This window comes from Microtus oregoni, unplaced genomic scaffold, assembly GCF_018167655.1.
Source record: "Microtus oregoni isolate MIOR12 unplaced genomic scaffold, Mior012 000006F_ref0000085, whole genome shotgun sequence".
Lineage (NCBI taxonomy): Eukaryota > Metazoa > Chordata > Mammalia > Rodentia > Cricetidae > Microtus > Microtus oregoni.
Window position 1 is genome coordinate 3,481,540 of NW_024543065.1, and position 13,836 is coordinate 3,495,375.

Sequence of the window (13,836 nt, forward strand, 5' to 3'; positions counted from 1 at the left end):
AGAAGCAGAGGAAAGTACTGCTCAAAATTATAAAGACTTTAATGGAAAACAAAAATAGTCAGTAATGTTAAGTTGTCAGGATAAATTGCCCTTTCAGTCAATAAAAACTAGACAGAGGGATACCAGATTCCATTTGCATTCAGTTGAATGACATAATGTCAGCCCACTAGAAATAAGTTTGGGTTATTACTCAAAACACATAACTTATTCTTGGTACTGAAAGTTTTATTTGGAATGATATGTCTGTTGGGGTATTGTATTGCTACCCACATTTTATAGTAACTTCATCTAAAGTCCATTGATATATATGTATATATTTTAGGAAGCTGCTACAGTACTAGGCTTCTATGTGACCTTTAAAAAGTCCTTAGTGTTAGTTATCCCTTCCCATGTTGCCCCCTCATCCTTGTCCTCCCATTTCCCACCCCACTTAACTCCCCTTTTGTGATTTCTGTGTTATCCCACTATAACCCTGTATTTCCCCTTCCCTGAAAGATTCCTTTCTTCCCCAAACCATTACCAGCTCCTTCTATTGATATTCTATGTGAACTCATGTATAGAGCTGCATAAAACCTTCTGGACAGACCGAAATGAGAATGTAAAAGTAGACTGGTGTTCATAGAGAAAGATCATCTCATTTAGACAGAGGGATACCAGATTCCATTTCAAGACTGGGAAGACGAGTCAATGGATAATGTGCTTACTGCACAATCATGAGGACATAAGTTCAGTTCCTCAACACCCACATTAAAGCTGCCATGCATGGTGGTGTGTGTCTGTAGTCCCAGCACTGAGCAGGCAGAGACCATAGGCTCCATAGAGCTTACTGGCCAGCTAGCCAACCAATCACTGAGCTTCAAGTTCAGTAAAGACCCTGTCTCAAAAATAATGTGAAGATCAATAGAGGCAGAAATCTGACATTTACCTCTCTCTGATCTCCAGATGTACACATCTGCCTACAAATGTGTATATGCCACACACACATACATACATTTATGACTATGCACATTAACAAGAAAAGGGCAATATAGGCAAAACATCAGAAACAGCAACTTAGATTGTGTTTTATTAAATAGAATAAATCAGAATATTTATTAATGATGTCCAAAGGTGGTCTGAGAATTTCATTTTAAAAGACACCCTGAATAAGATAAAAATAAAGGAATTTCAATGACAAATTTTTAAAAATCTCTGCATTGCAAATGGTAGGAGGAAAGTTAACACTTAAAATACCCAATTACTAAGATAAGTGGGGGACTGTTTTCAGCAGCATGCTAAAAATGCATGTAAAGGAGCGACGGGTACCTCTAGGGTCCAAGGGCTTAGACTAACCATGCCTGCTTTGTGACTCTCAAGTACATCAAGTAAGCCTAATCTTCCTCCCTGAAAGTTAGGGTTCTGATATACCTCACCTTAACTGAATTTCTAAGATTCAATGAGATCCTGAATGCAAGTCTTCCTGAGTTGTCTAAGATATAGTATAATAATGATAGTTGTTACTGTTGATAAGAACAGAAGTATATGTATTAAATAATTGTGTATACTATTGATAAGTGGTTTCAAAAGGCAAACCATGTATATATAAATGATAGCGACCTGCCAAGAAGTATTTTCAGCTACTCCAGATGAGCCAGGTAAAAGAACAGATAATAATTAAGATAGTTCTTGTCTTGCCAGATATTTAAATACATCTTTAAGCTGACATAGTATAAATATTGTGATGCAAATTCATAAAACGAGATATACCAAAAGGGAAAAGGAATTATAATTTTAGGAAACATAAGCATAAGTTAACTGAAGAACGTACATGTTAGGTTACATATGCAAATAGAACTTTACTGACCAAGAAGTTAAATAAGCAGTTAATAACTAGGGAGATGGGCATGAAGTTCAGTGGCAGAGCACCAGCTTACTATGCCCAGAGCCCAGGATTCAATATGCGTCACTTCACCACACACACCCCAAACCTAGGATTATGTGCTGCAAGTATTTCTCTTATGTAAATGAATGAAAGACTTGCTAGTCTTAAAATTAGTAATTGTCCCCAGACATAAATAAATTGTAGATATCTGTTTGATAAATATAAATGTATATATGTGTAATATATAACATGATACATACACATAGATATTTTCATATATGTGGCAAACACCAACATGGAAAAATATTAAGATGTGTTAAAGAAAATCTCATTAGCTTATAAGAACACACACACATTTAACATTAAAGGAAAATAGTAAAACCTCAAAGAAATGATAAAAGAAAAAACTTGTAACTTCCAAGTAGAAATCAATATTTCATAACCTTATTTTGAGGTTTCCTTTTTGCCCTTAAGTGCCAAAGAAAGCAGCTATCACCAGGAAAATAGTGAAAATGGGGACAGGAAGGGGGCTTTGTTCATGAGGTGTACTGTTAGCATAGCTCCCTAGGCTCTCTCTGAAGAATACTAGCCTCTTTGACCTTGGTCCTTTAGATAATGTTAGCCTTGGGCTTCTTGAAGGCCAACTAAGCAGCCTTGCTCATGAGCTGTTTTCTCTTCAGTTGGCACCCAACTTGGCTCTTAATACATGTTATCCCCTCCCTCCTCCCTTAGTGCTCTCCTTGAACACTTTTAAACCAAGCGTGCCCGGAATGGTACTGCAAGCCTTAGTCCTTGCCATGCTGCTCCCTTTCTCCTTCGGCAGGAGGTATACAGGGTGCAGATACACTCTTCCCTGGGTTTAGATTTAGTTGGAAAGTAGGGTAGAGGGTGATTGTATTTGTTTCTGTCTTTTTTTATGTTACTTAATTAAAATTAAAAACATATAACTTTAAGTTATTTGTTTCAGTGTTTTGATCCTTATAGCGTTTTTAATATAACCAATCAGATGTGTTCCACATAGTAAAAGGAATTGTAGTAGATATGTTACTATTTAAAATTTAGAGAAAAATACATCTCCAATAGAAGAAAATAAAATAAAAGAAGCCCTTGTGTGTGTGACAAGGTTTTGTAGACACAAGAACCAGTAAGCACTAGACATAGTGACACTCTAATCTCTCAGTCTGAAAACTGACATCTTGAAGGTACCTAGCTCTTATGGCATGCTTTCTAATATCATTTTATATCTTCAGATAATGGAAACGAAAATTAAAGAAGTGTAAAAGAAAAATAATGTCAAAAATATTTTTTAAGAAATTAAATCCAAGACAGGAGAAATAGTAATTTTATGAAAGAAAATTCATATGTTTTTAGTTGTTCAGTTTTGAGCACAGAGTTCTCTTTTAAATTACAGAATGTGTATGTCTTGGGTTAATACAAAAGCTGCCTTTGGAAATAAATCTTTGTCCAGTGTCTGTGGCTTAAAGAAAAAGAAAGAAAGAAAACATTTTTCCTGCCCAGATATTTTACTAAACTTTTGTTTTTATGTTTTGTATGATCCATTTTCTTTCAGTCTATACATAAAGTAGTATGTATAAGAATAAACTAAGATGTATTCTTAGCCTATGGTACCTTCGTTCTTTTTGTGTTCTACAATACTTTTTATCAGAATGTCTTTTATCATGTTTCTTGTAACTATATCTTGGTAGATTCCAAATATCATTTTCACTATAGATCCCTCTAGCTATAAAAGATAAATAGCTCAATATAGCCTTTAAAAAACTAAACTAGGAATATTTTCTAATAGAACTTGGGTTTAAGGTATTATTTGTATATTATTTAAACTACACAATAAATTCATCTCAGCAGGCATTTAATAGGTGTTTATTCATTAGGAAAGGACATAGAAGTAGGCGATAATCTGATCCTTAGAGCATTGTCATTCAGTCATCATATAAATCATTTGTTTCAAAGTTTGCAGACCTGACAGCTGCTTCCACAGTAAGACCTAAAAGGCATTGTACAGCTCAGGCGAGGTTTCTCAGGGATACACTCATTATTAACTTTTAGATTCAGAGATTTGCCTTCATGACTACATCCACAGTTGCTCGGAACTTTGGGTAACTGTTAGGATTAACCAGTTTAACAAGTAATTGATCTGTAGACCTGAACCTACGAAAAACCATCCTCAGATGACAGGCAGACCTATCTCTCTATCTGCTGGACCACTCAAGACTGCCCCAGTTTTCACAGTAACTTGAGCCTCGCTTAGTGGTCACAGAGATGCTTGCCAAGTAGAGTCACAGAAATAAGAATGGAATGACTTTTTATTTCCATATTGAGAAAGGTTAATTTTTTCTATTGCAAAAGCAATTCATTCTCTAGAGTTAATGTATGTAATATTTCATTATTAGTAATCCTTGTTGTCATGTGTTTCTGGTACTTTTCTAAGTGCTTTGCATACGTTGTTATAGTTACTCCTCAAACACTGGAGGTAGTAGAGGATGAGTCCAGGAAGCCCAGAGAGCAAAGGAATGCACGCAGACTGAAGAGTGGAGTTGAGGTTCAGGCCAGGACTCAAGCAAGGTTCCCAGTTCTCCTGTAGACCCTGAGTCTGAAAGGAAAACCCGGGGCTCTTCTTTTATGCTTGTTTGTTACTTTATTTCTTTATTCTAGACTTGAGGCCTGTTGTTGGTTTTTGTTTGTTTTTGTTTTAATATACCAGGCTGATGATAAATGTTAATTAATTCTAATTGGGGTTGAATAATATATTTGTTGTCTCTAGAATAGCAAATTTTCAACTTGTTTATTATTCATTGATTTCTACTACTTTCTTTTTAAAATGGATAGTTATGGCCTTATCCTGTGAATTATAAACTGTCCTTTTTCTGCTTTTTAAAATTACTTGCCCCATTCTTTATCAACTTTAGTACTTATGAGATGTTTATCAGATTAAAATTGCTAATTTGGAAATTATGGGCATTGATTCCATTTATGGTAATAACTGTGTACTTTAGCAGGTTCAGTTTGTATTTTTGGCTGAATTCTGTGATAGGACAGAATTTTGATATTTATGCCAGGCTTATTAAGGCGACCAAATCTTTCCTGAGACAACCAGAACTGGACCCTCAGAAGTTTAGATCAGTGACTTTGCCACTGGCAGGTTGGTCTTACTATAAAATGTCATTAAGTCTCTTGAATTCACATTATTTGCAGCTCATTGGAAAGAATGCTGAATGACAATCCAGGGTGATAAAGATACTTTCAAATGCTCATTTTGGTTATTAGAAGATTGACATCTGAATGTTTTGAAAAGAGACAATATTTATTTAAATAAAATTATGAATCCTTCTTTATTGTACTGTATTTCTTTTAGGAGGTGATACGATCCTGTGCTGCAAAAGTAAGTAGTTTTTATCACCAGGAAGACAACTTTAAAATTACAGTTTCTTTCATGCTATACTTGAGAACTGGAATGTACCATTGTAGACTTGGCAGCTTCTACAAAAATTGACCTGATGTATACATTTCTTATTAAACTTCCAATTTACCAAAATTATAATGGTGGAACCCCAGAAGCTTCAAAGTTTTGAAGATTTGGAATCCTAGCAATCGGGATATAATTTCAGTACGGTCCCGCACACAGCAGGCACTCTCTTTTTACAAGCAAGCCCACGTTTACACACAACCTTTAAGCAGTTAGTAGTCACAATGATAGTTGTTTACATCCTTTCCTCCTCCTCCTCCTTAGCCACTCTCAAAATTCATCGGAATAGACAGTCTGTCATTTACCAAATAGAATTATATGTCACATGGTAAAAGACGAGACATCCGGAAGGGAGAGAATTAGGGTGACTAGAAGAGATCTTCATGCAGTGTCATACAAAGGAAGAAAGTAGTTTGTTGACCGAGCATCTGCACCAGATAGCAGGAACATGGGGTAAGACAGGCATGCCAGAAAGTACTAGGCTTACCCCACCACTGAGCTGCTCAGTATCAGTCAGGACCCATCACATTTTACCTAATTATCACAAGTCAACCGGATATCGAATATAGACAAGGGGAAGGAAGATGGGGAGGGGAAAAGAGAACAAGCTCTATTCTGACTTGGCTGCAGATGTTCAGGAAACTTGTTCCTGATAGCAGTGATTGCTATAGTGATTATAGCTCCAAGATTACTAAATCTTCTTAAGTGGTAGCAGTTGTTCTGACTAGCCCTGACCTCTACCTCTCCTCCCTCTCTCCCCACCTCGGTGTGTGCCGTAGCCTTCACTTCTAACGCTGTCTGCACGTCAGTTGAGTCAGATAGTCCGTATACACCTAACCAGTATTTAAGGAGAATGTCCTCTGTTAATCTGAAAACTCACCAAGAGTGATAGGTAGCATCTTCGTCTTGTATCCCTAGCATGTAACAAATGTAGACTCAACATTCATCAAAAATATAATTAATTATATATTTGGAAATCAAAATTAGGAAAGATTAACATTACTAATACCTTTATTGCATGATTTTAAATAGCTTTTTATTGGGACATAATTCACACATCTTAATACCCTTTTTTAAAATTTATTCTTCTCTCATAAAATACATTCCGACAACAGTTACCCCTTCCTCCACTCCTCCCAGCCTGTGCTGCCTCCTCTCTCCCCCAGATATACTCTTCCTGTTTTCCTTCAGAAAAGAGCAGACCTGCCAGGGATACGAACTGAACATGGCATAACAAGATGTAGGAAGCAAGGTGGCTCAGGGGATAAAGACACAGGCCACAAAAGTCTGAGGACCTGAGTTTGTTCCCCAGGACCCATGTAAAGAACTAATTCTAAAAAGCTGTCCTCTGACCTCTTCATGCACACTGTGGTACATGTGTGCCTATATACATTATACATGATAATACAAAATCATAATAAATTTCAAAAAGGGTGTGAGTTCACTGTTTTTAATTATATTCAGCATTATGCGAGTCCTCCTCCAAAGACACCTAATGCCTATTAGCAGCCCTTTCCAATTTATAAACATAACATGTATCCATATTGCCTCATGGTAACAAAGTGCTGCTGTAGTTTCTGCACGTTGGAAACTTCACTTCAATGAAATCATATAATATGTTGTCTTTGTGGTTGGGAGTTGAGACTTTCATTTTGTTTTTATACAGAATTCAGCTCTGGAATCCACGCTGCCCTGATGTTCACTATATCCCCTAGATAGGCCTCAAGCTCACTGTGATCCTCCTCTCCCAATCTCCAAAGTGCTTAGATTAGAGACATGAGCCACCATACCTGGCTTTAGTGTGTGGCCTTTTATGACTGGCTTCTTTACTTACGAGCACCAAGATGTCCCCATTTGTACAGTGCATCTGCAGTACTTTTTTTTTTTGCCAAATATGTGTATGTTGCATTTTCTCACCTGTTCATCAGTTTATCAGCATTCGGCTTGTTTCTACATTTTAGCTTCAAGACTATGCTGCTATGGCCATGTGTTTCTATGAAAAAATTTTGTTGTCTACCTGTGTTTTTATTTCTCTGGGATTTGAGTTGGGAGTGTATAGTTTTTTGGATCACATAATAACTATTTTTAACATTCTGGAGAATTCTCAAACTCATTTCCAAAATGGATAAATAATTTTAGAACCAGACAAGGAAAGGTATGAGGGCTCTAGTCTCTCCTCATCTTCACCAATACTTAAATTCTTTGCATTCTTTTCATTTTCCTTGCTCTAAGAGAGTATGAGGCATGATATTAATGGTGTGATTTTTGACTTACCTTTTCCTTATGCTAATGATGCTGAACATTTTAGGCATGTTTTTTCTGAAATGTTTGTTGAAATTATTTGCCCATTTATTTTTTTGTCTTTTTATTATTTACTTCTAGTAGTGCTTCATACATGATATATATACACACACACGCACACACACATACACACATACATGGAGACATATATAATGGCAACTGTCTTTCAGATATAATTTCTACAAATGTTTAATGCCACTTGTATGTTCTTCCCACCCTTTGAAAAGAAAAAAATGTTTTAGTTTTTGTGAAGTTTAGTTTATCTTCTTTCTTTTGTCCATTTTTTTTTTGTATCATATACAAAATCTTATTACCTGGTTCTGTGTCTTATATATTTACTTCTTTGTTGTTTTCTTGGATTTTTGTAGTTTAGTTATTACATTTGGATATGTGGTTATTTTTAATTAATTTTTATATGTCGCGTAGCTTTCCAGTTGTCTTAGTGCCACTTATTTTAAGGACCGTTCCTGGCCCCACTGGGTGCTCCTGTCGCCCTTGTCACTGGTCACTACTCTCAGCAGCAGAGTGCCTTTATGCTTTCTCTTATACATCCGCACTGCGTAAGCTTTCGCCAAATGCTTAATAAAAGTGTCTCCTACTTTTCAAATCTCAGTCTGATTATTAAAATTTTGAATGCTCAAAATTGCTTTCTACATTTTTTTTTGTTTTTCGTTGTTGTTGGAGTTTTGTTTTGTTTTTTTATGAGACAGGGTTTCTCTGTGTGCCCCTGATTGTCCTGGAACTCACTCAGTAGACCAGGCTGGCCTTGAACTCAGAGACTGACCTTCCTGTGCCTCCCTGTTGCTAAGATTAAAGGCATATGCCACCAACACCCAGATCTTTATACAAGTATTTTAATGTTTACCAATATTTTTCAAGGTGCTTGTGATGTAACATTAACAAAAACATATGTGTGTGTGTGTGTGTGTGTGTATGAAGGCAAACTGAATGAAGTAATTTCAGATAATAACTGATAGTGAACAAAATAAACTTTTCGAATGGAGAATGGCCGAAGGGGTGGGGCCTGTTCTCTAGAGGAGGATTGAGGAAGATTTCCCAGAGAGAAACATTTAACAAAAACCTAAAATCCTGAACTAGGAATAAGGACACTGGGCTATTTAAGGATCAGAAATTATTACTTTGCTTAACTGGGTAGTGAATGGCCAAAGGCAAGCGAGGCTTTATGACAGGCCTAGAAAGGTAAAAAGGAGTAGATTGGGCATCCTTTTAAAGAATTCTCTCAGCAGGGTGGAGTTAACATACTGTATTGGAGAAACAATCCAGGGTGAATGGGAGAACTGATGTAGTGGAATAAGGTCTTGCAAGCACAATGATCAGCAGATAGTCACACTGTTTCTAGAAAGAAGAAATGCAGGGGAGACCTATACTAACAGCATGAAGCTGCAAATAGTGAACAGGGAAGATAATGTTAAGTTTATTGTTTGGGACCATATATTTTGAAGCTAGGTCTTCAGATACATCCAGTGTGGTAAAAGAAATGAGGGGCATCTTCTGTTTGGGGCTTTCAGCAATGGTGTAGATGCTGCTGGTGGCTTTTAGTTAGGTGAAGAGTGCTGAAGCGGAAGAAACGGGAGTTAGAAGTAGAGTCTTGGGCACAAGGATAACTGAAGTGGAGAACAGCTATGTGAATCTTGTGTTCAGGAGGGGAAGGACCAAAGCTCTTTTTAAAAGGCTATGAAATCGGACAAGGACTCCTATAGAGACAGCGTAGGTGAGACTATGGTTCCTGAGAAGGCAAGTCAAGGGGATTTTGAGGAGAAGCATTTCAGAAAGAATATTTAGGTACTGTGTGCTATGAAGACACGTGGTAAAGAGAGAAGAGAGTTGGCCTTTGTATTTGGAAAGATAATGGCTCTGGTTACTTTCCTTAAATGGCCACAAAAACACATTAGTAATGGGCTGGAAATGGAACAGAAAAAAAATGCCAGATTGCAAAGGCGGGCCAGTCTTTCCAAAGTGTGTGTCATGCTTGGGAGTAGCTCGGTAGGAACCATTTGGGACATTTGATGGATGCTGAAGTGTGTTTCCTTGCTTTGTGAATAACTCGGTGGTGATTTAGCCATTGATAATGTGCCACGGAGGTGGTAACTAATGGAGTTCTTTAAAGAGTGGGGGGGGGGGGCGGTAGAAGCACAAGTTCTCACACGGCTTTAAGAGAAGGGAATTTTCTTTTCCTAATTGGCAGGTAAAGCTAGGTAGATGCACAGGTGCAGATTTGCCGATGGGGAGATGAGAAGTCACATCCGATTGCTTCCCATGTGGCAGGTCAGGTTAGGCTCTTTTGAATTAAGATAGCCTAAGAATTTCTTCATAGTGATTTATAATTTACAAATTGCCTTGTGCTTTCCTTTCCTCCAAATTGCATGGAAATATATCAGTAGCGCTTTTGCCTGACTCTTTTTCCATTAAGTATTGTTTGTGACTTCTCATATTCACACAGTATAAACAAATATTCACAAGAAACTGACCTTTCCATACTCTCAGACATATTTATTCATAGCTGGCTTATTTTATATATACGTTTATTCTGCCTTTGTATGTAATTATTTCTGTCTGTCTTTTTCTAATATTAGATCATAAGTTACTTCAAAAGAATCTTTTTACTTTTTCTTCTTTTACTAACCTATTAATGATACTAACATAAACACTAAGTTTTTATAATATTGTTACCACAACTATTTCTTGCATATCTGCCTCTCCACATTCCTCTGTAAGCATCTTGACGCCAGGGAACTTCATCTTTTCAAAAAATAGTATCATCTCTTATCCTATATTAATAAAAATGCATTTAAGTTTAATTTACTTGTTATGGTTAATATGTGATAAGATTGGGCACGCTAAGGGTGTTGTGGCCATAGATTGTGGTTAGTACATGAATATGGAGCAAAAATTAAAAGGGCTGGGACGGTGACTCATTCAGTAACACGCCTGCCACAGAAATCTGGTGAGCAGTGAGTGCTGCCCCTGTGAAAATGCCAGGCACTGGGGAGGCTGGGACAGGCAGGGAAACTGAGCTCATGGGCTCGGTAAAGAACCCTGGCTCAAAACATAAGGTGGACATTAACTAAGAAAGACACCTAACTTCTATTCTTGCTCTTCGTCATTTGCAGATACCCCTGCACATGCATGCATACTCACCTTCATGAACCTGTACACACACACACACACACACACACACACACACACACACACAGAATGCTGTAAAGGGATTGTATTTTAGTCAGAACTATCTTGAAATGTACTATTTACCAAAAACATGTTTCTAAAAATTTTTAAATGATAGAAATTTCAGAGAATATAACTATATGCTGAGTTTATTATATATAATATATATCATTGTTACATACATATGAGATATATTTTATATATGCTGAGTTTAGTGGTGACTCTCAAGCAGTAAAGGCCTAAGAATCACGAGTTCAATCCTGATTCACCTACATATTAAATTCAAGACCTGGACTCTGAGACCATGTCTAAAATTTTAAAAATATTGTCTGTATACATCTACTTGTATATTTTCATCATAAAGAAGATACAGTTGGTTTAATTAGAATAGTGTTTCAAGAGTTAATTTCAGTTATTTGCAAATGTTTTAAAATACTTTTAAAAATATAATCTCTTCCTGACATTTGGAAACTAGATAAGAACCAGTTAATCTTCATTGCTCTGAGGTGCGTGAAGGGGCTGGCTTAGGTGGAGGACCTGCTATGTAGTTGGTGGTCTCTATGTGCAGGTGAGGAGCAGTCTGGGATGAGTCAAGAATTCCTGCCTGGTCCTCTAAGGGAGGGTGGCAGTGCTAGGGAAAGGCTAGGTCACCTCTATACGTAGGTTTTCATAGATTTCAGCAACACAATTAGAGAGCACATGAAGTGATGCTATAGATGTTCCTACCTGGGGGACCTCCATGAAGTGAGGTGATATGCGGGAAGAAGTGGACGCATCCAGCAAACACCATTGTGACCGAATGGGTAAACATGAGCAATGGCAGGAAAGGGCGAGAAGAAAGCGAGCATGACGCGGTGGAGATTGATTTTAGCATGCTGTGGAGATGAACGCAGTTGAAATAAGCTGAGGTATTGCTTCTGTGCTGTTTTTCAGAAAACCTTTCTTTTAATGAAGCCTACGGGAGTTCCTGAGGTAGAGGGAAAGCTTTTGTTGGTTTACTGTTCTTTTGTCCTAAGCAGACAGGACTATGTAGAGTTTCTTCGCAGACTTTGGAAGAGCCTAGTTACTGACTCCTGTGAGAACTTGAAGATTGAGTAGCCTTGAGCAGAAGCGCCCCTTCTCCCTCACTGAAAGAAGAAAGTAGAGCGGGTTCAAGAGGTGTAGTGTTTCATAGATTTAGAAGTAAGGAACTCAGGCCATTTGTGATTAAGTTTCCCTGTGAGGAAGGGCAGTGTACCAAGAGAGGAAAGAGGTAAAGGCTTAGCGAAACCAAGAGTCTTTAGGTAGGTGGCCGTACCTGGAGGCATATTGCTGTATTAGTGGCTTGAGCTAGACTGATTTTAATTTTGAACTTCATGTAATCTATGAACCACGATTCTTTGGTATCTGTTACAGGCTCAAACAACTAGATTATAAAAGGGAGATTCTCAGTGACTGCTTCACACCGAGCTCCTGCTTGGATAGTATAATGAACTGATTTGAGAGTAGCGAGAGAGAGTAAGGATTTCCTGCACTGACAATTGTAAACTTCCCATGCAGTTCATTACAACTCTTTTGCACTCCTCTGTCCTGGGTTATAAAGAAAGCACCTGAGTCTGTAGATTCTGTTTAGGTTTTTCCTTAAAATACTACAAACTCCTCCTTTTGTCCATTTCACTATCTTGCAAGCCAAAGCAACATAGTTACTCTTAGAAAGTAAGTTCTGAGGTAGAAAACAGGCAGCTGTCTGGGAAAGACATGAATTTGTGGACCTTTAACAAGATAGCATCAATGTGCTTTCAGTTTTAATTCTAAGCCAGTTTTTAAAGAATCACTGGAGGTTGAAAATTCACAAATTTCTAGTTGTGGTAAAGTAGCAGATGATCTGAAATTGGCTAGTGTGGTTAGACTTGTAAATCTGCATGGAAGGGAGTTCTCTCGCTTTCCTAGGGGTTTAAGTTTTCAATCCTAAAAGAGAAACTAATTATTAGTGTGATTAACCTTTTGTGTTCAGCTTTATGTTGGAGCAGGATGATTTTTAACAAGGATTAACCCACTACTGAAAAATGAGTGCTTGCATGTTCTGTATGAAGCTGCTTATACCTGAAAGAACGGGAAAAACAGTTTTGTAACTAACTTGGCAGAAGATCTAGGTTTTTTTTTTTCCTTTTCCTTATTATAAATTTTACTCAAATTTTGTGCCTTTAGGTTTCTCCAGTATGGAGGCATTAAACTGACTTGGGCAAACTGTGGTTTTGCATGAAGCAAGCCGAAAACTGTGTTGTGAAAAGAGGGTCGATTGGTATAGGGCAGCCTGTCTTTGCTAACCTTTCTGTTGCTGTGAAGCTATGGAGCAATCTTCCCCAGCATAGATTTCAGAAGCAGGTGTTGCTCCACTCTAGTTAATTGTTATTATTATTTTTCTTCCTCTAAATGAAATTCTAAATATATGTCAGACCACTTTGAAAATCTTTTGACTTCTAATTTCAAATCCCCACTAATAATAATTGATTGCTATCTCAAATCTTTTAAATTGAGCTACCTGCTCTATAATGTTGGTACTCATCACTTTATTAACATTTGAGTGGTATCCAAAAAAAGATGTCAGGAAAGATCAGAATCATAAAAATTGCTTAGGGAAAACATATAATTATTGTGCTCCCCCCCCCCACACACACAACATTAATGCATTTTAAAGTGTGTTGAAGCTTCTTGTTTGAGCAAAGGCATTTAACATCCTGTTTTAACTTTCTGCTATTCATTTTTGTTTTAGCACAGATGAAACACCAAAGAGGAAGATTGTGAAAGACACATTATGTGTATATCCATATCCATGGCATAGATATAGACTTAGAATTATGTAATTACAGCCCTAGGATACACCTGTTCATTTACACCGCACTTTAGATACACTGTTTAACATGTCTGAAAAGGAGTTCCAAGAATGCAAAAGGAAAACTAACAAGTGGCTCTAACAAGAGGTTAATTAGTTAAGTGATAAATGTCTTTTCATATGTATAACTTC

General features: G+C 37.2%; 1 protein-coding gene across 3 annotated transcripts in view; it reads left to right on the forward strand.

The window, feature by feature from the left end:
- Nucleotides 1-13,836, forward strand: part of Ahi1 (Abelson helper integration site 1) — a 150,254-nt gene that overhangs the window by 59,694 nt on the left and 76,724 nt on the right. For all 3 annotated transcript variants that reach the window (XR_005974495.1, XM_041653427.1, XM_041653426.1), the window contains exon 17: nucleotides 5,235-5,261. Coding sequence is in view for 2 of the 3 variants with exons in the window: in XM_041653427.1 (XP_041509361.1) it covers nucleotides 5,235-5,261 (27 nt within the window). In the remaining variant the exon portion in view is untranslated. The remainder of the gene's footprint in view (nucleotides 1-5,234; nucleotides 5,262-13,836) is intronic.